Below are 24857 nucleotides of genomic sequence, written 5' to 3' on the forward strand. Positions count from 1 at the left end.
GTTGGCCAGCCCCCCTCGTTAATAATCATGAACACATGACGTCACCCACATGGACCCCCCCTTATTAATAATAATGAGCGGGTGACGTCACTCCACATGTAGCACTCCCCCCCTATTAATAATCATGAAGAGGTGACGTCCTCCAAATGGCCACCCCCCCCAACATTAATAATAATTAGCGGCTGACGTCACTCCACATGGGGGGGCGAGGCGCCTCCTCCCCCCTCCTCGGCGTCAACTGACAACCCTCACTACAAAGGCAGAACCCTCACGTCACGTGATCTCCGTGACGCTGCTGTTGAGACATCGAAGTAAAAAGGACGTCGTGATGAACAAGGAATTATAAATCATTAGACCTCTTTTGCCAGTACCAACATATAATAATAGGGTTTTTCCCCTTTTTTCTGGCAACAAAACTGAAACCTTTTTACAAGGATTCATGTCTGCATTAACCACAATACCTGCAGTCAAAATGCAAACAAAAAACATACTATGATAGTATATGTTGCATTGTCCTTGAAACTGATTGGTCCACACCAAGGGACGGCTTTCTTTTGAGCCTCGACCCAATTGGTGCTCGACCAGAGGACGCCAAAAGGCGTCATCTGGTCGAGGCGTCATGAGCAGTGAACACCCGATGAGCAGTGAACACCCGATGAGCATACTCTTTGGTTCTATTCGGTAAAGTCACGTAGGTAAAAAATAAAACAACAAAAATCACGACGTTTCGGCCACAACACAAGCGGCCTTTTTTACCTACGTGACTTTACCGAATAGAACCAAAGAGTATGGATCCTTGCAGTCACGAAAGCTTCAAATCTAGACCTGATGAGCAGTGAACACCCGATGAGCAGTGAACACCCGATGAGTAGTGAACACCTGATGAACAGTGAACACCCGATGAGCAGTGAACGCCCGATGAGTAGTGAACACATGATGAACAGTGAACATCTAATGAGTAGTGAACACCTGATGAGTAGTGAACACCCGATGAGTAGTGAACACCTGATGAACAGTGTACACCCGATGAGCAGTGAACACCCGATGAGTAGTGAACACCCGATGAGTAGTGAACACCTGATGAACAGTGTACACCCGATGAGCAGTGAACACCCGATGAGTAGTGAACACATGATGAACAGTGAACACCCGATGAGCAGTGAACGCCTGATGAGCAGTGAACACCTGATGAACAGTGTACACCCGATGAGCAGTGAACACCCGATGAGTAGTGAACACCCGATGAGTAGTGAACACCTGATGAGCGGTGAACACCTGATGAGTAGTGAACGCCTGATGAGTAGTGAACACCCGATGAACAGTGAACACCTGATGAGTAGTGAACACCTGATGAGCAGTGAACACCTGATGAGTGGTGAACACCTGATGAACAGTGAACACCTGATGAGTAGTGAACACCTGATGAGCAGTGAACACCCGATGAGCAGTGAACACCTGATGAGTAGTGAACACCTGATGAACAGTGAACACCTGATGAGCAGTGAACACCTGATGAGTAGTGAACACCTGATGAGCAGTGAACACCCGATGAGCAGTGAACACCTGATGAGTAGTGAACACCTGATGAACAGTGAACACCTGATGAGTAGTGAACACCTGATGAGTAGTGAACACCCGATGAGTAGTGAACACCTGATGAGCAGTGAACACCTGATGAGTAGTGAACACCCGATGAGTAGTGAACACCTGATGAGCAGTGAACACCTGATGAGTGGTGAACACCCGATGAGTAGTGAACACCTGATGAGCAGTGAACACCTGATGAGCAGTGAACACCTGATGAGTAGTGAACACCCGATGAGTGGTGAACACCTGATGAGTAGTGAACACCCGATGAGCGGTGAACACCTGATGAGTAGTGAACACCTGATGAGCAGTGAACACCTGATGAGCAGTGAACACCTGATGACGGTTGCTTGCATTGCTTCCGAAATGTCGTGATTTTATTTATTTGTTTTCATTCTAATTTATTTTATATTTTTATATTTTTTTCACCTACGTGAGTTTACTGAAAAAGCTAAAGAGTATGAATGTTGATGTTATCAGAGCATGTTTTGTTTGCATGTTCACCATTATAAGTACCGTGTGTGGTTAATGCAGTTAGTTGATTCCTTCCGAAAGGAATCTATTTGGTGTCTGAACATCTTAACACCTGTTTCATTACTCTTTGGTTCTATTCGGTAAAGTCACGTAGGTAAAAAATAAAACAACAAAAATCACGACGTTTCGGCCACAACACAAGCGGCCTTCATCAGGTGAAGGGACCAGGCTGTCTCGAGGACAGCGCTGGAGTGAACACAGCCAAGCTCAGACCGCGACCTACAAGGTGTGTAAACATTCTTATTTAAAAAAAAATATATACTTTTGATACTGGCAAAAAAGGTCAAACGATATGCTGAGAGTGTTACTGACAAATACTTGGGTGACCCTGCGTCGCCGAACATAAATATGATCGACGACGTTTCGTGAAACGGCCCTTATTCACGTCCTATATGACTAGAGCATATTGGCACAATACAAGAGGAAAGTGGAAACAAAAGAATGACGAAATGTGAAGTGGACGCCTGCGGGTTATATCTGCCCCATGGATCGTGATGTTGGCATTGCCCGAAAGTGACATACTGACAATCCACACGGTTTAACCCCGTATTCTTGTACAATAAAAACATTTTCGCGTGTCTATTTGTTTGTGTTTCTTTCTTGTGACGGGACTTTGTGGGATGAACGTTGAGATTTATAATGGGCCACAGGGTGACCAATATAAAGGTGTGAATTGGTCCGTAAGAGGTTAGGGCACTGACTAAAGGGGTTAACAGGTTTCAAGTGTGCATACAAGCATAGATATATATTTTTTTGCAGCGTACATGATTCCTTTTCAGGTAGAGTCATCGACAAACTTTGTCGATTTAAAGCTTTCGTAACTGCAGTAATTCATATTCTTAGTTCTTTCGGTAAAGTCACTTTACCGAAAGAACTAAGAATATAAAAAACTTTGTCGAATTTTGTTGTTGCTCCGATGTCGCTGCGCTGCGGTAGCGTTGCCGATACGATATAATTTGTTCACGATAAGACGATTACTCTTTGGTTCTATTCGGTAAAGTCACGTAGGTAAAAAAAAATAAAACAACCTACGGTGACTTTACCGAATAGAACCAAAGAGAATGGATCACTTGCAGTCACGAAAGCTTCCAAGCACGATAAGACGATTATCGCGATATAAATTCCCCACGGCGGATTGAATACGAGAGCGTCACCGCTACGGGAGCCGATTGGATTCGGGGTTGTAATATTAATTTATTTAACGAGAAATCGCGTTTTTTTAAATCGCGTTTTTTTTAAAATCGCAGAACCGATGCACCGAAGATCCAGGAGTCGTGGGGGCACAGGTTGGCAGTGTACGGTTCTGCGAGTTGTGACGACGATGATGATTGATGATGATCAATATTACTTCTAAAGTTCGTTTATAACCGAACGTGTTTTTGTTAACATAATTTAATTCATACAATCGGTCTGTTGGAAAGCGAAGAGGACTTTGTTTCCCGCATGCCACGATGTAAGCCCCATTGAGAATGCATTTGTTAACGTTGCATTGCGTTCGCCGAAATTGCGTTGACGGGTCAGTGCACCTCTTTAACTTTCGTCAGTCAACACGTGTCCGCTTTTAATTGTTTTAGGATTAACTACGCTTTCTCTTTTATATACCTGTGTAGGGTCAGCCACGTGTCTGCTACGGTGGAGGATGTTTGGGCAATGCACGACCCAGAGTAACAAACATAACGCGCATTGTTTGCGAGCACCCATTAATGCTCATCGATGTAAATCACTGTGATGTTAAATGTGTCATTAGACCTTCTTTGCCAGTAACAACATATAAGAATAGGGTTTTTCCCCGTTTTTTTTCTGGCAACAAAACTGCAACCTTTTTACAATTGTATATAATTATGCATATACCTATCAATTTTTTTTGTTTGCATTTTGACCACAAGTATCAAGGTTAATGCAGACGTGATTCTTTGTAAAAAAAAGGTTTCAGTTTTGTTGCCAGAAAAAAAGAGGAAAAACCCTTATGTTAAATGTGTGTTTGGTTTTGGCCAGCACCGCACACATCTGCTGTGTTTACATTGACTTTGGTATACTGTATACAATGTGCAGTACCTCATTTTCACAACCACACAAGGTAACGCGAATTTTAGGCTGAACCCACCTAGTTGTGGGACGAGCCAAGTTCAGGTACGCACGTGGTGAGAATGGCCGTGAAGTACGGCCAACACGTGTCCCCCGAATCGGGGCTGTAGTTCACACCACCACTCGCACACCCAGCCACCATGTACTGTATAAAGCACACAGTCTTTGTGTAATGTGTTCATTCAGACCACATCGTGTTTGGTATTGCATCTGCGGTGGCGCAGTGCTTCAGTTCCCAGCCACGGCTAACGTCAGTGGTGAGTGAGATGCGAACCGGTTCTGCGCCCGCCGGGGACTCAAACTAACCCTTTAACCCGCAGTGACCTGCCACATTGGGGAGGTATGGTCAAGCAACCCCAAGCCATGGAGGACTTCATCCAGCAGGGGATGAGAAATTACTTTATAATAAAAAAACAACGTATTTTATATAGCAGCTTTCATGTGAGCCATGCCTTTGAAAGGGAAATGTAAGGACACGACAACATAAGGTCCCTTTGTGGTCAATAGGGGACATTTCATTGCCGGTCTCGGACAATGCAACATTCAACCCTAACAGGCAGCTGCGTGCACACAATAGGAGCCCTCTGAAAGCATAGATAATGATGGGGGGGGGGGGGACTGCTATTAGCACGGCAGTCATTATCTATGTAAACAGCACAGGTTTATCGTGATGCTGCGTTGCCAATGGTGCATACACACACACATAACAAGCACTCAACGCATTCGTCAATAACACAACACAAGCACGCTGCCCTCAAAAGAAAACAATTGGCATTGCATTTGGGTGAGGCTCCTCGTTTAAAGGAAGAGAGATGAAGAAGGGCCATTGCCCGAAACGTCACCTATTTTATATTTTTCTCCCTTGTTAGTGCATTGTCATTGTCTAGGTAGCATTGCACAGATAATAGGAACGTGTAAGAGAGTGATAGCTCATGGCTCCACTTTGTGGCTGACAAACTCCCCCAACGCACATTAGTTTTAGTTGAAAACTGAGATGCAAAAACATTTGGCAGTTTTACAATTTACTTTCTTGCTTTGGTAAGTGATACATCCCAATTATTTATTTTATTCACTGAGTTTCAAGACACTGTTTTAAGGATTGTCTTGCATTGGGATGTTTGACCAAAACTATAAATAACTGGCTTCATGTGGGAAGACTCCAGAGAAAGCTCACATGTGAGGGAGTGACACAACATCTGGCAAGCCCTGATGTTCACCTGTTCAAGTACTAACCAGGCTTACTCCCGCTTAGCTTCTGGGCACATTCTTGGTGATTTGCTCAGTGGCCTTAGGCTGTTTATCCTGTCCTGCTTCCCAAGACGATGAAAATGTGCACGTTGTATGTTGACAGTAAATGCATGCAGAACATAGTGCATGGTAAATGAGAAATAGCTCCAATCTGAAATATACTGTGATGGAAATTACAATGCATACATCACAGTGATTGGTCATAAGCAATAGGTTAATCCATTGGTATAAGCGATAAAAAAACATTCTGTGATCAGTTAATTGGCAGACATTTTAAAATAGTTGCCTCTGAGCATCCCTTCCTTCAAATGCTGGAATAATTACTGGAGTTCAAGCCCAGCGTGGCGTCATGATGATCCCTGCCTGCCTTGTGTGCTTAACAATGCATTGTGAGCCTTGTGTACGGACATGATTTATTATTTGTGCAAAATAATATGGAACTTGTATCATGATTTTTTTGTTCGATTAATCGAAGCAATAACCGATAGATGAACAGATTATATCAGGAGTCGATAGCTGCAGTGCACTGATGCCTGTGGTCGCTGAAGAAAAATAATGCCATTTTAGAAACCACGAAGTTAGTCAACTTATAAGAATGAAAGTAGAACATTTTATTTATTTATTAAATGTCTTGTTATTTAGCCTGCCTAATTAAAGCCCAATTAATATTTAATTGTTGGTACGAGAGTTGGGCTGCGGTTGCCAGACCACAACTTTCTGGAAGCTGCATTGGTTTAAACGCTGTCACCCGGTGTAGGAAACCAATTACTGGATCACCCTGAGTTCTTGTGATCTCGTCAGATCTTGGAGGCTAAGCAGGTGTGAGTCTGGATAGTGTTTGCATGGCAGTCTGCCTGGGAATATGAGGCCTTGTAAAATCGTGCTCTGAAGTGGCCAGAAGATTGCCGTACAAAAACTGAATTTTGGAATCTATCTGTGGGGAGCTATCGTTATGGTCTCACATGAAGCTAAACACTCGATAGGACTGGACAAACATCTCAATGCAGGAATCATCTGAAAAAGAGTCTCGAGACTCGGTAAGGCTACCCTTGGTAAATAAAGGGCATTACTAAGGTGAAGCAATCACTGTCATTATAGTCACGTTACATCTTCTATTTGACCACCAGTATGTGTGGCCAGAGACTGGAAAACCTCAGGTGGATTGTCACCCTGAATTGCAGCCACAGTCCATCACTCTCGGACCCTCTGTTGCTTGCTAATAATTGTATGAAATTGTCTCCTAAAGGAACAATGTACTTGTGACAACTCAGGTGCCGTCCGTTATGATTGGGCCTGTCTAGCATAGGATGTGAACTGGTAAACCTTGGTACCAGGTGTGTGGCGGTGGTCGCCTGCCTTACATACATTGTGAATGCTTGGGCTTGAAGGACTTTATTGTTCACAAAGTGATTTTCAAAGAGGGGTTCTGGTTTAGCTGGGTTTAGATTGCATGTCATGTTGAATTATGATTTAGTTTCAGCTGCTGGGCCATATAAATGTGTATGAATCACATAACAGCTTCATAATGAAATGCTTTTAGTGTTCAGCCTCGTTCAGGATTGAGATAAGAGCTTTGGTATATTTTTTATTACCCAACAATGTGCAGCTCCGTTGCAGGATATGGTTTACAGTGTTCTGCCTGGTGAATAAAATGAATGGAAGCGACTATGGTTAATTGCATAGCAAAGTGCCTGATCTGGATTTGCCCTTGGGTATTTTTCTTGGCTTAAAATGTACTTGCTCAACAACCGTAAGATTTGATAAATAACACACGTAATTCTTTAAACGATTCAAAGCTACACACGTTTCTTGAGTTTCATTGTTCTTTTCCTATTCCAGACCACTTTTGTGAATCTGTTGGTGCAGAATAGCTGTGTGGCTTCAACTGTCGCCGATGGTGACACTATACTCTTTCTCTACCTCCAGTTGTGAAGCCAAGTTGATAGCTATACTGTGTGCATATTGATATATTATTACTATGAGTGACTGGCTAGCTCAGAGGTAAGAGCGCTGAGCTAGCACATCTTAAGAGATCCTGGATTTGTTGGAATCCAGGCAGCCTCCTGTAATTAAACTGGGTTCTTTAGTGTGGTGAGCCTGGTCACCAAAGTGTGCGCAAAAATATAATGTTAAATTAAATTATGGCTAAATTACTGCTCCGAAAATAAAACATTTTCAGTTTGACTGTCATATGACGAACATTTATTTGTCGAAGAGCAGGTGGGGAATTCCTGCCCCCTACTCTCTCGGCCAGAGGTCATTTGAGGGATGACAGAGGTGGCTCTGTGGCATCTGCTTCTGTGGGCTGTTAAAGGGGCTGTCCTGCTCTGCAAGAAGTGCAAACTAATTATGAACCTTATGGCCGGACACCGGGGTCCCGAATAAACCGAAGTCAAAATCCTATATATTTTTTGGCGACTCCATCCCATCGCGCACATAAACGACGCGACCCACCACAAATCAATCCTCTCGTTCTTCACCAAGCACCCGTCATTGCCAAAATTGCCGTAGTCATAAACAAAACTTTAAAACTTTTATACCTCTCGTCGAGAGGTATAGTTCTCCTTCAACAGACATAAAAATGACGTCGCAACAGAGTTGATGCGAGAGCTGGGGGCTTATGGGACCCCGGGGTCCCACCATAAGGTTCAATTTTGTCCCATAACTTGACACGGACAACACAATCAGCATAAAACTGAGGGAAATTTACAAAATAAATTAAAGGGCCTTCTGCAGTACCTTTTTGACCATCTGAAAATTATAATGGGAGCATCGTGCTGCTGCCAGACTTAGTTTTATACTTTTGAAATAAAAGGCTTTGCAAGCTTATGAGTCATTGTATGCCACTGCAATATAAATATGCGTGGCGTTATTGCGTGTACTTTGTTCGGAAATGTATAAATATTTTTTTAAATTCTCGATTAAGGATTGTGTTATCATTATATCTACCCGAGTATTTGCAAATTCAACACCATTCAGATGCCAAGTTAGTTTCCACGTTTTACAATACTGTATTCCTGGGGAACTACATTGTGAAATATACGCCAGTAATCTTCCTTTAGGAACATGTTATTTTTTAAACATACAGTTGATAAATTGTGCACTCTGTCTTGACAAGTCTGTGCAGCCCACAGCGCCGCATGGGGAGTGCCTGTCTCGGTATAAAACAGGAGAGCTTCAGGCTTGTGAGCCTGACATTTCGTCGCTAATTTTCGCACGGCCGCTGAACGAAAAAAAAACCACTCGTTTCAAACGAACGAGGGTGGTGAAGCTTGGGGTGTCACTCTCACTCAGCAATTTTAATTTTCACCAGTTTGGGGGTGGAATTTTATCATTGTTAAAGATGAAGAATCTACTCAAAGAAAGGGCATCACGCGTGTTCCTGGTACAGCCGTGTGTGTGTGTTAACCACGTCACCGATGATCGCGGTTGTTTGGTGGTGTTCCCTGCAGGGGATTTTGCGTTTGACTTTCTTAGGCGTCGATTAAAAAGCACTTCCCTGTGAAAACTTTTTTTTCCAAGGAGTCTCGTTTGCAGAAGTCACTCATGATTCGTGACATTCTGCATCGCTGCCAACGGCAAATAGAGACGACCATTTAAAATGATGTATTGTTTCTAGAATCTATTTTTAAAAAAATGTTAGACATTGATTCTTTAACTCATTAGTAAGTCATTGATGGATTTTAATATGTAGTTGATTCATTGAAAGACATTTTAATGACATATAATCCTCAAAAACTGAAAGCAAGAAAATCCAAATTGGAAATTCTCCCCCAAAAAAGGTTCAGACATGTGCAGGGTGTGCCGGGCGTGCTTTGCCGACCACATGACATATTAATAACCCGGTCTATCCACACTGTTCCTGCAGCCAGGGCAACAGGTCGGGCTCATTGTCTCACTGCGGAGCTGCCAATGGGAACCGGCTCTGGACAAAGCGTGCACCACCTGCCGGGCGGAGCTCTTCGTCACCACCTGCCCCACGGCACACACGTCAGGGAGTCCGAGCAGACAGAGACCACGTTATTCTGTCGCGCCGCCTTTCAATGACACCGCCGCAACTTGTGCGGTACTGGCAGGCATTTCCAATCTTGGTTAACAACGGATTAGCGCTGTACGTAATTTGATTTTTTTTAATCGTTAGCCAAAAAGCCTCGTTTATCCGCGAGACCCTTGCCTTGCCGAGGAGAGTCTGTTCAACCTTTGTTATTTTGAGTGTTTCTTTTATAAATGGGAAGAAACACACATTTTTTTTGTTAATGTCATTCTAATTTAATATTTGAAGAACAATAGCCTTTTGACAGGTGACTGCTCAAAGTCAAATATTTAAAAAAAATGTACACAAAAAGCGTGCAGTGAGCGCAGGTGCTGGATATTGAATTTGATTGCTCGGCACAGCCTTCACCTCTCCGTATGTTCGTCAGCATCACGTCATGCTTTCGTAAGGATCTGTAATTCCACTGAGCCGGCACATCTTGTGCTGCGGCGGTGCCCGTGAACCCTGTGCCCAAGAGAATCTTCCAACTCGGCACCCGGAGTCTGAATCCAGAGCCCACCTGCCGTCCCCAGGTAAATATTGATGTAGCTCTGTACACGTGTGTCCTTGTTCTTTCCGTTAACAGTGAACTCGATGCTCTCAGTGACTGCTGCGTGCTGCGTGCTTTACTAGAACGTGGCGATTTTGAAATGCACAACGATAAGTGTGAAGTGTTTGTCCCAATAACCCAAGGCTTGTATTACTTTAAAGTGTGACCAGTGATTCAATATTGCGTATTTTCAATTAATTAATTATTGCGCTCATCATTGTCGTTAAAGTCACGACCATCATCATCGAGTCCGTCACATCACACATCTGAATCACGATTATGATCATTGAATCACGGTCATTAATGTCAAACTTATCAATCATCATCATCAGAGAAATTTGTACTCGGGTGCACATGTAACAGTCACGTATATGCCATGGTTAGCTGTTACAGGTGTTTAGCCCTGACAACAACAGCCTGCCCCATACGGTGACAGACCGGGTTGCGTCGTTGAGTTTGTGAGCTGATGTCTCCGAAGGATTGGATTTTTTTAACCAAATACCCGAGACCTCTCTTCCCTCCCCCTCGCCTGGCACAGACTGTGTGGGTAAGCCGGATGTGTACTTTATGCTCTTCAACTTGCATGCTTAGGAACACTCACCCCGGCCCGCAGCTTAAAAACAACCGGTGGAAGCTGTGGGAGATCATCATTGCTGCTCGGGATAGCTAAGCTGCCGTCCCTCCCGCTAATACGACACGTTACACCGAGTATCATGGAACGGGCATTGCTGCAGTTGCTCAGCTGACTCATTTTATAAATATATATTTTTTAAGTTAAATTAATTGACAGGTTAAAGCTTGGTCTTAATCAATTTGTCAGAGTGCACCACTTCATGGGAGGCCAATAGTAGTAACTGTTCTCTCTCATGCCCCCCCCCCCCGCCACAGGAATGTGAAACTCCCACTGTGCTTTTTTTTAACAAGAGCCGCAGATATTTGTCATTGTCATTGCTATTTTAAATGTTGCTGCCTTCCACTATTCATGGGGATTCGACTTACCATAGCCTTCGTTCGTCTTGAAAGCGTTCCGCACGGATCTGCTATTTATATTTGGGTTTCTCATCCTGGATACAAACCCCCCGGCAGTCTTAGATGTAGCGCATGGTTCCTTGTTGTGTGCCATTAAGAATTAACTGGAGATTGGGAGACTGTTTCTTCGTTCCCGACGCCTCGCGAACGTGTAATCATTTGGTGTCTCTCTTGTAGTGTACATCCGGGGTCCCCTCTTGGTCTTCAATGAGATAAACTGGATTAATTACCAAAAATCCGTGATAGGAATTTGCCCTTGATGTTGTACCTCGTTTTTCATGTTATGTAATTCGTGTTATTTTCTTTCACACATCAAGCTTTCATTTCCTTTTATTTATACAGTAATACAGTTACACTTGATTTTCTTGTCATACAATTTACTTTCTCGTACTGGTATTTACCTTTTGGAGAGCCAGGTCTCGTTTGAGTAACAGACCTTGAATTCTAAAATGGGTGGTTACTTGGTTGAAATAAAGGTTGACTGACTGCACTGCCTAGATTCATGTTTTCATTTTCACGTGATAATTTCACTTCACTACCATGTGAGAATGCACAGCACACACTCACAGTATGAGACACTCGCGCATGCGTCTGCACTGTCATGAGCATGGAGGTGCAGCTGCCTGCCAGGGAGACATGCAGGGAGCGGTGGAGGAGGATGGGGAAGAGTAGGGTGGGGTGTGGGCCTTGGGGGCGGAGAGGATTCTCTTTGAGGAGGAGGGGCACGTGGGGAGAATGGTTGGGAGGGGGGTCTGATACAACGCAAGCAGAGCTCCTCCTCGCACACCCAGAGCTGCACGCATACAGAGGCACCCGATTGTTCATTGAGGACTGAAGGTCAGCATTCTGTGTGTCCCCTCAGGTCACAGCAGCAGAACGAGTGTCCCTTGGCCGGCGTGGACCATTGAAGCCGTGCACAGGTAAGAGCTACACCGCCAGATCCATGGGTGCTGTAATAATTAAGATGTTACGACTGTGTGTGGACGTGTTACACAAGGCTGGGAAAAGGACATAACGTGAATGAACAGACATCTGCTCGCAATTAAGCCACACGACAAGAAGTGCGCAGCGGACGAGGCAACTGCAGCTGCTGCTGCCGTCCTCCGATGCCTCTCGAGGGAGTCTGGTTGTCGCAAACCCTTGAATTAATGTACAAGGTTTATTCATGCAAACGTCTGCAGGGTAAAATGCCAAGCGGTGAGATTTACTGCTCAGCACTGATTTTTTAAATCAGATTTTTTAAATCAGTGCTGTGGAAGGTGCGTCATGCATTTACCTTTGGTCACTTAACATTTTTTGGAACATAATTGCGTCTAAAGATAACATTCATGGGTCGTTCTTGAAAAACAGTGACAATGTGAAAGTCTTCGTCTGCTTTATTTAAAGGAATAGAGCTAAACTAGTTATGTTGGTGTAAGTGTTATAAAATATATTGGTTCATCACTGAGTCACAACAGCGCAAAGTTGCTCTTGTTAGATTACTGGGTGTGTGGATTGCACAATTTGATTGTTTGAGCTGTTCTAGAGAACCACAAAATATCACCTTACGCGGTGCTCGCTGTACTGTATGTGTAGCCTGATTGGAGGCGGCAAGGTCATTGTGTGAATTTAATGTGCTCGGCATGCATTGATCGGGCCTCGGTGGCCATAGCTAAGATATGGATTATTTTTTTTGCTTGCTGTTGATGCTCTGTCCTGTTTAATTAATGCAGGCTTGTTCACATGACATGACATTGTTTAATAAAACCTGACAATCACAACAATTCCTCAATATTGGCATGCTGTTATTATTACATAGTGTTACTAAATTAGGTATTTACGCTGGAAAGCCTTATAGAGTATTAATACTAATTTTTCGTCTGGGTTCTTTGTTGGATAATTGGCCAACTCCTCTCTAAATTTCAAATAGGCGGAAACCACAGAGTTTCCTGAGCAAACCAAATTATAAGAGTAGAAAACGCTAAAAAAACCCCAATAATTTTGCTGTACTACCACCGTCCCTTAACCATCTTGAGGCCCAGCAGATTGGGAGTTTCACAGCACACAATAAAGTAACTCTTTGCATGATCCACCAACCCCCACCTCCACAGCGCTGTGTTAAGGATTGTCCCCTGCATTGTAGGAGCTTGGGCTTGCGAGCGGACATTACGGACTGTCATTTGTCTGACATTGAAAATCATGGTTAGCTTAAGGCATCGCTGCATGGTCAGGACGATGAATTGTGAACGTTGTTAGTGTCGTCTTTTTGCTGCTTTTGTTGCAGGAAGGCTACAATGGTTTTGCGTTGCTGACTGCACCACCTGGGCCTTGGTACTCTCCTGTATATCCTACATTTTTTATGGATGCCAGCTTCTGATTGGTCGATGACCATGGCGTGAACTGTAAGGCTACAATATATACGCAAATATTTCAGTGTTTTGCATTCTGATTGCATACAACATCAACAAGCAAACACTAATGCATGTAAAAAAATCTCCAGCCTGTACCACTTTTCTGTCTGATTCGTTTTTCATCATATGAACCTTATGGCGGGACTCCGGGGTCCCTTAAGCCCCCGGGTCTTGCATAAACTATGTTGCGACGTCATTTTATGTGTGCTGACGGCGAACCATAAGGCAATCTATTCCTCTCGACGAGCTCTACATGATGTGCTAATCAAAGTTTTGTTTATGACTACGGCAATTTTGGCAACGACGGGTGCTTGGTGAAGAACGAGGAGAGGACTGATTTCTGGTGGGTCGCGGCGTTTATGTGCGCGGTGGGACGGAGTCGCCCAAAATAAATAAATTAATTACGATTTTTACTTCCGTTTATTCGGGACCCCGGGGTCTGGCCATAAGGTTAATTATCAGTGCACACTTCTTGCGCAGCAGTAAAGCCCCTGTAAATCATCTTTAAATCAAATATGCAGTACTAAGCATGTACAAATTTAAATGTTGACATGTTTACCCAGGAGAGCATCACCAAGGCTGCGCTTTGCATGATTTTGTTTAAAATGTCGGAAGAAACAAAAGTGCTGGAGAAAAGCCTTGAATATAATTTGGTGAAAAAAACAGTGGCTTATAATTAAAAAAACTGGATACTGAGATAACCCAGTGGACTTTTTCCTACGTGATAATGATGCATGCACAACTGGGAGGGATTTTAATTGGAGGACAATGCTGAAAGCGTTAGATGGGTGTAGATTTTTTGTGCAACAGTCATGCACATTTAATTGCTGGTATGTCATTGGTGCTCGTAATGATGGTAGAAGTGTGGGGAGAGCATACAGGGATAAAATAGATTTACAAACAGACGAACATTTATATTGTGATGTTGCAATGTTTCATCATAGTGTACTTAAGATATCAGGATTACGTACAAACTAAGTAATTTTTGTAACCTTTGTGAAAATGTCTTTGCGTGGATCTCTGTGTTTAGCAAGGTTCGAATGAGGTATGAGAAGTCGTTTGTGATTTGTAGCACAGACAGCAGGCAACAGGTATATTCATGGAGAATCCCAAAAGGAAGTGAATGGATTTTATCTTGAATTAAAGCTTTCGTGACTGCAGGAATTCATATTCTTTGGGTCTTTCGGTAAAGCCACGTAGATAGAAAAATAATAAAATTATCACGACGTTTCGATCGGAACACAAGCAATCGTCATCAGGTGAAAAAATATAGCGAGAGAGCTGCCGAGGCAGGAGAAAATACAGCGGGAGAGCTGCTGAAACCGAAGTTACATAGGCTTGAGATGGGCTCAGCCCAAGGGTAAGTGGACGGGGCTAGAGGTGGAATTTGCATGTCAGTGTAAGATCGGTGATGTACCTCCACGACGACGGCGCAGCTGTGGAGGTGGCCATTGTATTGTGAGAGATTAGCATGTGAATGTAAACGAACCACCTCTAGCCCCGCCCACTTACCCTTGGGCTGAGCCCATCTCAAGCCTATATAACTTCGTGTTTCAGCAGCTCTCTCGCTATATTTTTTCACATGATGACGATTGCTTGTGTTGCGATCGAAACGTCGCGATAATTTTATAATTTTTCTATCTACGTGGCTTTACCGAAAGACCCAAAGAATATGAATGGATTCTATTCAGTGCATTTTATCCACTATATAGTCTATAATATTAATTGCGAGCATTGAGACTGCACATAGACCACGTATTTTTTACTGTCCCCATGGATTTGGAGCATCTTGTGTGCACGTGCTCTGAATTTTAAACCTTTATTCCTAACATATTTTAACACTTCCCCACACCAGTTTTTAAAGACCAAATAATACGACCAGCCACCCTTGTATTTTTAAACATTTGGAAACGAGATATAGCCTTGATACAAAACACAGTTCACCTGGCCATCTTCGCAGTGACTGCTGCGACTCAGCGAGTGGGATTTCTACAGTGTGAGTGTTAACTAATCTCATCAGGAATCCCATCCCCCTGTTTGGAAGGTGGAATTGATTGGCCCTCCTTTGTTACACTATGGAGACGAGCTTTGGGACAAAGCATGTCATCAGTGGAGTTGCGTTACAGGATTTTGTTCGGCATGAGTATAGGCTCGCCCAGCCACTTGATTCATATTCATGGGTTGGGTTAGGCTTGGGGGGTATTATTGATAGCATCACACTGTAGGCTAAGCGGCATGCCAGGCTGATTCTATTATTCAAATTTTCAAATGTATTCAGAAAATGCATCGGCGTGTTTTGTAAAATACATGCCAACGATTTCACAACTGAGGCCTTATTTATTATGAATTCATGGATGCAAGTTTAAATCTGCTGTCTGGTTTATTTAATATTTATTATTATCCCTGGTCACCATTCTTAAAATAACATATCCCAGTTAGTGCTAACCTGATTATAAATAGTGATAATATTTATTTTTCCAGGAATTCTCACTAAGTATCAAGACATTTTTTTTTCAGCAAAGATTTGCATTTCGTCATTTGACTTTCTGTTGTAAGACACGATTGCCTGAAGTACACGGAGAAAACACACACATACGAGGGGATAACATTCAAACGTCGGTATATTTGGGTTCACGAACCTACCTGCTATATGGCCATCTCCTGTCTAGCTCACAGACCAGCAACTTTTTCAGATCGACAAAACTGATGGTCCACTAAGAACTAATACAAAAAAGCTAGTGTACAGACATGCACCACTATGTTCTGCATTGCATCCTGCATGCATATAGTCAAACTGCTTTAAACATTTTCCAACGAAGGTTGAAAGCGTTTCTGAATTTTCTGTGTCCATCCGTCCATAATTATCTCTGAGATTATTAAATGTGAACAAACATGTGTATTATTAAGGTTATTTGCCCTTATGGAAAACCGGCCAAATCGTTCAAAGGGTTTCCCAAAACCTATATACACAAACCAGAGGAAATATAACTACTTGCAAATATGCAAATGATTTTTACCTTGAAAGCCACCTGTCGGCATCGATATTGCAAGTTAAAAAATTTTGAATGTTAGAAAGCGTTAAGTAATCCACGCGGACGCGTAGATTTTGCTAACTTGCTTAGTTTGTGTTGGTGTTGCTTCGAGGGCGGTTGACGGGAGGAGAGTGCCACCATGGAGTTGGCGGAGGCTGGGCGCCTGGAGCGTGCCCACGTGCACGCCATCTACGCGCAGATCGCGCCGTCGTTTGACGACGCGCGCTACGGAGCTTGGCCGCGCGTGCGCCACTTCCTGCAGGGACAGCCGCCCGGGAGCGTCATCGTCGACGTCGGTGAGCGCTCGCGCCACGATACGTTGCGGTACATTACGATGTGATGCGGCGCAGTGTAGATACATTTAGCGCTCGCAATCACGCATCCAACAACGAAGGCTTTCTGTTTAGACGCGCGCTCTCTGCTGCAACCAAGGCCAAGTGCTTCGAAGCTTTCTGTCGAAGCCCCCCAGTCAACCTCCACTACGTGGGAGATTGTTCATTGTCGTCTGCTGCCCCCATTGTCTGGAACTCCCCACAGCCGTCCATGCTGTTGACTCCCTGCCCCTGTTTAAGTCTAGGCCTTGAGACCTTTCTATCTTCCTTTTTTCCCTATGATTTAACTGTATTTCTATAAAATTAATATGCCAACTGTTTTATTTTCTGTGTCATGGGATACAATCACATTTAATGCCACAAATCTAATTCGGATTTTATTTACAAATTTTTGGTACGATCACATTCACAATGAAATAGGCACACACAACATGACAAGAACTAAGAATATAATAATATACATATCTTATTGTTAAAATCTATTCTTAAATTCACAATAGACAATGCATGTAAGAATCAGTTATTTATTATCCATGCAGATTATTTGCAAACTATTGTTTTATGTTACATTTGAGTCATGGACAAACAAAACTGTACAATCCAGGCAAAAAAAAGAAAGGCTAAAATGAGACAAAAATAATTGGATTTTGTATTGATTCATGACCCCAATTAGTGCGATTCATAGAATCTCTACGGGGTGGGGGGGGGGGTGAATCATTAAATGCCTAACAAGCACACAGCACAACAACAAAATATTCCATACAAGATTTTGCTGTTGCATTGTTAGTCGTGACAAATGTCAAATAAAACACAGTTTTTTGTAAATACTCTTGTAATAGACCGATATAAAAGAAGCTATTATTTCATGACTAGGTTGTTTGGGGGCGCCTGTGGCGCTCCTCAAAACCATTTACGGCCTTCGGCCAGGAAAGTCACAACATTTGCACACGAACGACGCATTCACGCAAGCACCCGATGCTCCGTTTTTAAGTTTTGAAATGAAACATCTTTGAATTTTATTATGTTTTGAATTAGATAATTGAATTTCTTCATTGAAAGCTTATATCATTTTACATCTCGAAGACTTCATTGAAAACGACATTTCATGTGAAATTTTTTCTCGTCGTTAAATAGATGGCCTTGCTGGGGGTTCGGTTCGATGCGGACTTTCACCTGGTTGGGATTGCGGGATCGAGATAAGGCGACATAGAGCTGGCTGTACGAGAAGACCGCCGTCTGCAGATCGATTCCAATGTTATCGAACGTCTGTCCCTGCGACTTGTTGATTGTGATAGCGTATATGCGGGGATAATGGGAAAATCGTGTCAATGGGGGCCAAGTCGATTCTGGGAATCAACACCGAATCGCCTCGGTTACACTCGGAGATGATCCGTGCCTTGATGAAATTTCTCGCGAGCTCCTCGACAATCAGTCGCGTGCCGTTGCAAAGTCCTTTCTTTGGGTCTAGATTCCGCAGAAGCATGATGATGACGCCCTTCTTCAGCAGCAGGACGTGTGGTGGCATTCCCGATGGCATCTGGTCATTGAGAAACTCGACTGTAAAATGTATTGTGTTGCTGGGATCTTCGCTCACGACTGAATTGGCGCTGTAGTAGATGGCGGGCTCGCCAGGCAACTGTCCGATGATCTTGCGGTTCATTTCAAGTGTCTGTGCATTGGTCGGTACGACAATGACTCGCTTCGAAAGGTCGTCTATAGACATATCTCCAATGCTGCCGAAGATGGATTCGATGAGATCCTCCGTTGCCACCATCTTCTCTGGGATTTGAATTGTGCTCTCTTCGAAGATTCCCGGCACTGGGGGCAAGCTGCCTGTTACAACTTTAAGCAGCCATTCGTTGTGCTCATTTTGTCCCTTGCTGCGCATGTTTGTCATAAGCATGAGCTTGTCGATGCAGCGAAGTCCGTTCTTCGGCAGCATCGTAATTTCGTCGATGATGAGCGAAGCTTCGCGCAGAACTTCACCTTGTGGCGATGCAGGCCGCATTGAAGAGACTTAAGTGTCGAGCAAGGGAAATGGAAGCTTTAATCCGCTGTGAACAGTACGTCCTCCTTTGAGCGTTGTTCCGGCGATGCCTGTCGTTGCAAATGGCAGTACAATTTGTCCTCGATCCCCGGATGTACGCCATGAGAGTTGTGTAGAGGAAGGTCTTGCCCGAACCTCCGGGACCGTTAACATAGAAGCATCGATTCGTCACATTCTCGTCATCGACAGCCATGATGATCTTGTTGAACGTGTCGAGTTGCTTCTCATTGAGCATCGCGAGACGTCGTGCGCCCTCGTTTGCTTCCTCAACTTGGTCATACACATCTTCTTCCGGTAGGTTTCCCTTTGGTGTTGGCAAGCCAATTGCTTTGCAAGAGAATCCGTGCTGCTGCAGAACGCTGTTGATGTCATGAAGTGCTTTGTTGATGGCGGTGTTGTCGGCATCTCTTCGCATGTAGTCGAGAGTTAAGTCCAATTTGTGGTCCTCCCACAGCTTAAGATGTGATGCGGGCAGAGAGAAGCAGCAGATGAAAGCAAACATCTCGCGCAACTGCTTCGGCTTCATGTAAGTGCCGGCATCCGTTAAGCAGCGATCCCACTCGTCGTCCGAATCAAGAAGACCTCGCGCTGAAGCTGCTGCCTTGAAGCTCTCGCACACCATTCCGTCGACGGTCCGCAGCGGCTCAAAGCTGGTCGCACCTCGAACATGTAACAGCAGCATTCGAAGATAGAAAGGTTCTTCGTCTTCGATGCTGATCGGGTACATGCGGGACACAATCTTGTCGGCTCCTCTCTGCTGCTTCTGCCAGTTGCCTCGAACGTAGACGTAGTGCTGCGGAATGTCCGTGTAGAGCCACTGACGTGCGTCTTGATCGCTTCCGTTCAGCAAGAACCACGATTCCAGCTTTGTGCTGCTAGCAGAGCTTCCTCCTCGTGTCCGGCTTCAAACACCATCATCTGTTGGTTGGGCAGATGGACTGGCAGGCTCATCACCGTGTGCGAGCGATATCGCACATCTTCGACTCGTGGAGCTGCCACATCGCCTCTGGAGTGCTCACATACCGGCAATCGATGAAATTGGTGATTTCATCGTAGCGCAGTTCCGGCTGCCCGTTCGAAGTGAGAGCAATGTTGGCTTGACGGCTTGAAGGGAAGTGCACACTTCCACGTTGATGTGCGCATTGTACTTGAGCGTCAAGTAGGGGTTGTATGGCATGACGTATCGAATGTCCATGGAAACGCCTCTGACTTCTGCCTGCTCAGCGTATCGACGATGGTAGAGTGGGTAGCCGCTCACATTCGGGATTGTGGTGTTGTTGAAAACTTTTGGGAACTCCTTGCTGCGCTTTCCGTCGTTCATGCAGGGGGCGCGTAGGTTTGCAGCGCCGCACGGACCGTGCATCACGCATCTCGTGACAATCTCGCGCAGTCGTGGATGGTCCCGCGTTGGAATTTTGGCGCACACAAACTGATCGATCCGTTCGTCGGTTGTGAACTTGTCCTGAGCTTGCAGCGTCACCAAGATGTCGGCGGGCGGAAGGCCTCGCTTCTGGAACTCGATGGTGTAGATGTGCGCCTTCGATTCTCCAAACACACCGTGTTTGATCAGATCGTCGATCAGGGCGTCCAACTTGATTTTGAATACACGCGCCACCAAGTCGGGTCGAGCTGATGGCTGCTCACCTGGTCGAAGGTTGTCGGTGATTTCTGGCCAGCTCGGATTTACGAAGAGGTCGCGTGCACCCCATCTCGCAAAGATCGACATTGCATCGCAGCATCGCTCGTGCATGTTTCTCGGCGATCCCTCGAAGCTCGAAGGGAGGATGACTGCGACGCCAGCTGCAATGTTTGCGTTTTGGGCTAAGTTTGCGACGTGGTCTGCGAGACCTTGGTACTGCTCTGCTCGCAGTCGCTGCTTATTTTGGCGGTTGTAGTTGAGATTGTTGGCCTCGACTTGCAGGTACGAATCCACCAACCATTGTTGAGTCAGCTTTCCGGAACGCATGACTGGATTGAAGTTGCCTCCAGTCGCTGTTTGAGCTGCTTTACACTGAAGCATGCTGACGTTTTTCCCAACTCTATTCGGTTGAGCTCACTCATAAGCCTTGCACTGCCAGTTCGGTTGCCATCCGGGCTCGCCGTACGGATACAGAATTCGAGTACGTCATGGGATCCATGTTGCGACTAAAAATATTGAGGTTGATGAAGAGCTGATTGGGATTCTGTGGATTCCTCGGGTAGATGCGAATGTCACGCTCGAACGGCGGCTCGCCATCGTCGTTGACGAAGACCATCGCGACTTCGTTTGATGTTGGTGCAGTGTATCGTCGTTGATCCGACTGACAATCGCGTCTCAGCACCATGCTGACCAAAGGAATTTCTTCTCCAGCTTGAAGTGCACGGTCAACTTCTCGTGCTTCGATTTTGCGAATCAACTGGTAGCTGTTGGCGAATCTGTTGTGCCGGCGTAAAAAGCGATCAATTTCGTCCAGGATAGGTTGACGATACTGAGCATTTGCGGTGTGCTCTTGATGGATCTCCGTTGCTTGCGTGCTGTCAAGCACGTACAGCTGTGCGTACTGCGGTGCTTGATTGTCAAGTGGCTGCAGGTGAGATGTGCAGTGATATGTCTGGCCGTGGACCTTGAAGACATATGGGCCTCGTCCTGGCAAATCGACGATCTTCGCTCCCATCGACGCGAAGGAGACCGCGCTGTTGTAGGATCGTATGTGATCGCGGAAGTGAGCGTGATTCGGATGAGTTGGGTCAGTCAGCAATGCGCAGAGAAACTCAGGATATTCCAGCTCAACTCCGTTGATGTTCTTTGGCTTTGGCAACTTGAGCCGCAAAAATTGCAATTGTGCGCCTCTACTCGAGTGCCGTCGAAATTGATGGCTTCATTGCGGATCGCTTGTCTCTGACGCTCTGGAAGGGCTGACTCTGAACGACCGCTGCACGCCACAACTGCGATTGTTCAGGAGTTTCTGCCGCGATTCGAAGTCAATGGGCTGCGGCATCTGCTTCACGGCGCGACTGCGATTGCTCAGCAGTTTGTCGATTGATGTAATGTTGTTGAGATTCACAATGTGCTGCACGAATTCTCTCGAGCGACTCCTGACTTTTCTTGGCCAACCATCTTTGCTTTCGTTTGTTTGCCTTTCCACGCTTTTTTGCGACGGGATCTTCGTCCTCATCCATAATTTGTTACTGGAAGTGAAAAAATCTTTAAGGAACATATTGAAGGCAAATAGAGAGAGAAGAGCGGGGCCGCCTCTCCTTGGCCTCTCCTCGCTCTTCTCTCTCTCAAGCGTTCATCATTTTCATCATAGAAAGATAGATAAAGTAGTGCGCTTGTCAACGTAATCGAACGTCTGTCCCTGCGACTTGTTGATTGTGATAGCATATGCGGGGAGAATGGGAAATTGTTGTCGTCGCAAAACAAAAGGCAAAGTCGTGTCGGTGGGGGAAAAGTCGATTCTGGTAATCAACACCGAATCGTTTCATTCTCTTTCTCAAGCGTTCATCATGTTCATCACAAATAGATCAAGTTGGGCGTTTATATTAAGTGGCCATCGTTCAGAAAAGAGAGAGGGAAAAGAGTTGAACATTGACTTTGAGATTTTCGTGTCTACCAGCTCAGTGTTCTGACCTCTGAGCCACCCAGCCCAGCACGTTCACACATTGAGGAAAGTTGACTATTATAGCTGGCGTGTTATATATTTTGTCTTTTATAACAATTTGGAAATATGTAGAAATATGGACTGGACTCATAAGAGTGTGCAATGTCAAATGTTCTTACTTAACTGTTCCTCCATCCATTGGCTTCAATGGCATTGTTCATTTTGCACATCTGTCATCTGATGTCCTAGTTCGATGCCCTGCCCGGCTCCTTCTAAGTTGTTTTGTATTCCTCACAATCCACCAATACAGCTTATATTAAATTTGTACGTAAATGTATTCGGAAGAGGAACGTGATTTTCTATTGCTGGCTCAACTCCCACATGGTACTTGTTTTGAACACGGGGACGCTGTGACCTTGGCACTTACTACTCATACACGCATACAATGCACAAACGTGCACGCACGCACACACAGACACACACACACGTGCAGGTGCGCGTAGTAATTCGCACTCTCCCCTTCCCCAGGCTGCGGCAATGGCAAGTACCTGGCACTGAACGGGCAGGCGTTCACACTGGGCTGCGACTACTGCCTGCCACTGGTCCAGGCGTCCCGTGCCAAAGGTCACGAGGTCATGGTGTCGGACAACCTGCGTCTGCCACTACGAAACGGCTGTGCTGACGCCGTCATCTCGATCGCAGGTTGTCTTTCCCTTCCTGGTCTGCTCGCCGGTGTTGACTTCTGAATAGTAAATCACTCAACCTTCGTCATCATCATCAGTGGCCATGTTCAATCTGTAATGAGTGGCTCCGACATGGTAAATTACTTCAAGTTGTTTATTAATAAATCTTCGGTACAGCCACGTCTCTCTCTCTCCACGGATGTCGACCCGCTCTCGTGGCTGCGCTGCCCCACGCCACGTGGCGCTCACCCCGCTCACCAACACGCCGCTGGCTGACGGCGCGCTAGGGAGCGGCTGAGCGGCTGGAGGTCGAGCCACCACGTGGCAGGTGGAGATGGCGGGTCAGCAGCGAAGGGGAGCTCCTCTAGATCTTCAGACACCAACCCCTAACGTTGCTGTGCCCCCGGCTTATATTCGCTCCCCGGAGGCTAAGCCCCGCCTCTGGCCACGCCCCTCCTGGAACCTTCGGGAACGTTCCAGAGGCTTCCCTGGTGGATCTGCCCCATCATCTTTACCCTAGATCAGTGGTTCTTAACCTGGGTTCGATCGAACCCCAGGGGTTCGGTGAGTCGATCTCAGGGGTTCGGCAGAGCCCCCGCCACGGAGGTCCGGACACACTTGAATTATTGTGTAAATTTGTGATGACACACACGGCCCGCTTGGCCATCACTGGCTGCAGATGATCATGCTACACTGCTTGGCCAATCAGCGCTGCGGGGAATTTAGTGCGTACTCAGTAGTCAACGTGTGACTGTTGTTGTCGTACGTCGTGTGATTTCTTTAATATTTTATCCATACTAACTATGTCGGGCAAAAGAAGAAAGTGGTCGGACGAATATGTACAACATGGATTCTCATGTATCATGGAACGTGATGGGAGTGAGCGTCCTATCTGCATGATTTGCAACGCCAAGTTGAGCAACTCTAGTCTTGCACCGGCAAAACTAAAGGAACACTTCTTGAAGCTGCATGGAGACGGGGAATACAAGAACACAACACTTGCTGAATTCAGGGTGAAGAGAGCCAGATTCGATGAAAGGGCCACTCTGCCTGCTCTTGGATTTGTACCTGTTAACAAACCGATCCTGACAGCATCGTACGAAGTTGCTTACCTGATCGCAAAGCAGGGCAAGCCACACATCATTGGTGAAACACTTGTGAAACCAGCTGCATTAAAGATGGCGAATCTGATACTCGGAACAGCGGCCGAAGGTAAATTATCCCAAATTCCCCTTTCAAATGACACCGTCAGTGACAGAATAGAAGACATGAGTAAAGACATCTTGGCTCAAGTAGTCGCGGATCTGATTTCAAGCCCGGCAAAATTCAGCCTTCAACTCGACGAAACCACAGACGTTTCTGATCTAAGCCAGCTTGCTGTTTTTGTATGCTATGTGAAAGACGACATGATAAAAGAAGAGTTTTTATTTTGTAAGCCTCTTACAACAACAACGAAGGCAGCCGATGTGAAGAAGCTTGTGGATGACTTCTTCAGAGACAACAATCTTTCATGGGATATGGTTTCTGCAGTTTGTACGGACGGAGCTCCAGTCATGCTGGGAAGAAAGTCTGGTTTTGGTGCGCTAGTAAAGGCCGATGCACCACACATCATTGTGACGCATTGTATTCTGCACAGGCATGCGTTGGCAACAAAAACCTTACCTCCAAAAATGGCAGAAGTATTAAAAACTGTGGTGGAATGTGTGAACTATGTGCGAAAAAGTGC

At 45.2% G+C, this 24857-nt stretch overlaps 1 protein-coding gene across 11 annotated transcripts in view; it reads left to right on the forward strand.

The window, feature by feature from the left end:
• Positions 1-3338: 3338 nt before the first annotated feature.
• Positions 3339-24857, forward strand: part of TRMT9B (tRNA methyltransferase 9B (putative)) — a 28707-nt gene continuing 7188 nt past the window's right edge. The window contains exons 1-7 of one of the 11 annotated variants that reach the window (XM_032955280.2): positions 3339-3574; positions 3732-3785; positions 4393-4463; positions 9323-10020; positions 11929-11986; positions 13330-16784; positions 22977-23150. In XM_032955280.2, the coding sequence (XP_032811171.1) occupies positions 16628-16784; positions 22977-23150 (331 nt within the window). In that variant the 5' untranslated portion in view covers positions 3339-3574; positions 3732-3785; positions 4393-4463; ... (1 more) ...; positions 11929-11986; positions 13330-16627. The other 10 variants (XM_076067484.1, XM_032955279.2, XM_032955281.2 and 7 more) reach the window with 10 other exon arrangements.

The sequence above is a fragment of the Petromyzon marinus genome, chromosome 16, assembly GCF_048934315.1.
Source record: "Petromyzon marinus isolate PM22_M1 ecotype Great Lakes invasive population chromosome 16, UKy_Petmar_22M1.pri1.0, whole genome shotgun sequence".
NCBI lineage: Eukaryota > Metazoa > Chordata > Hyperoartia > Petromyzontiformes > Petromyzontidae > Petromyzon > Petromyzon marinus.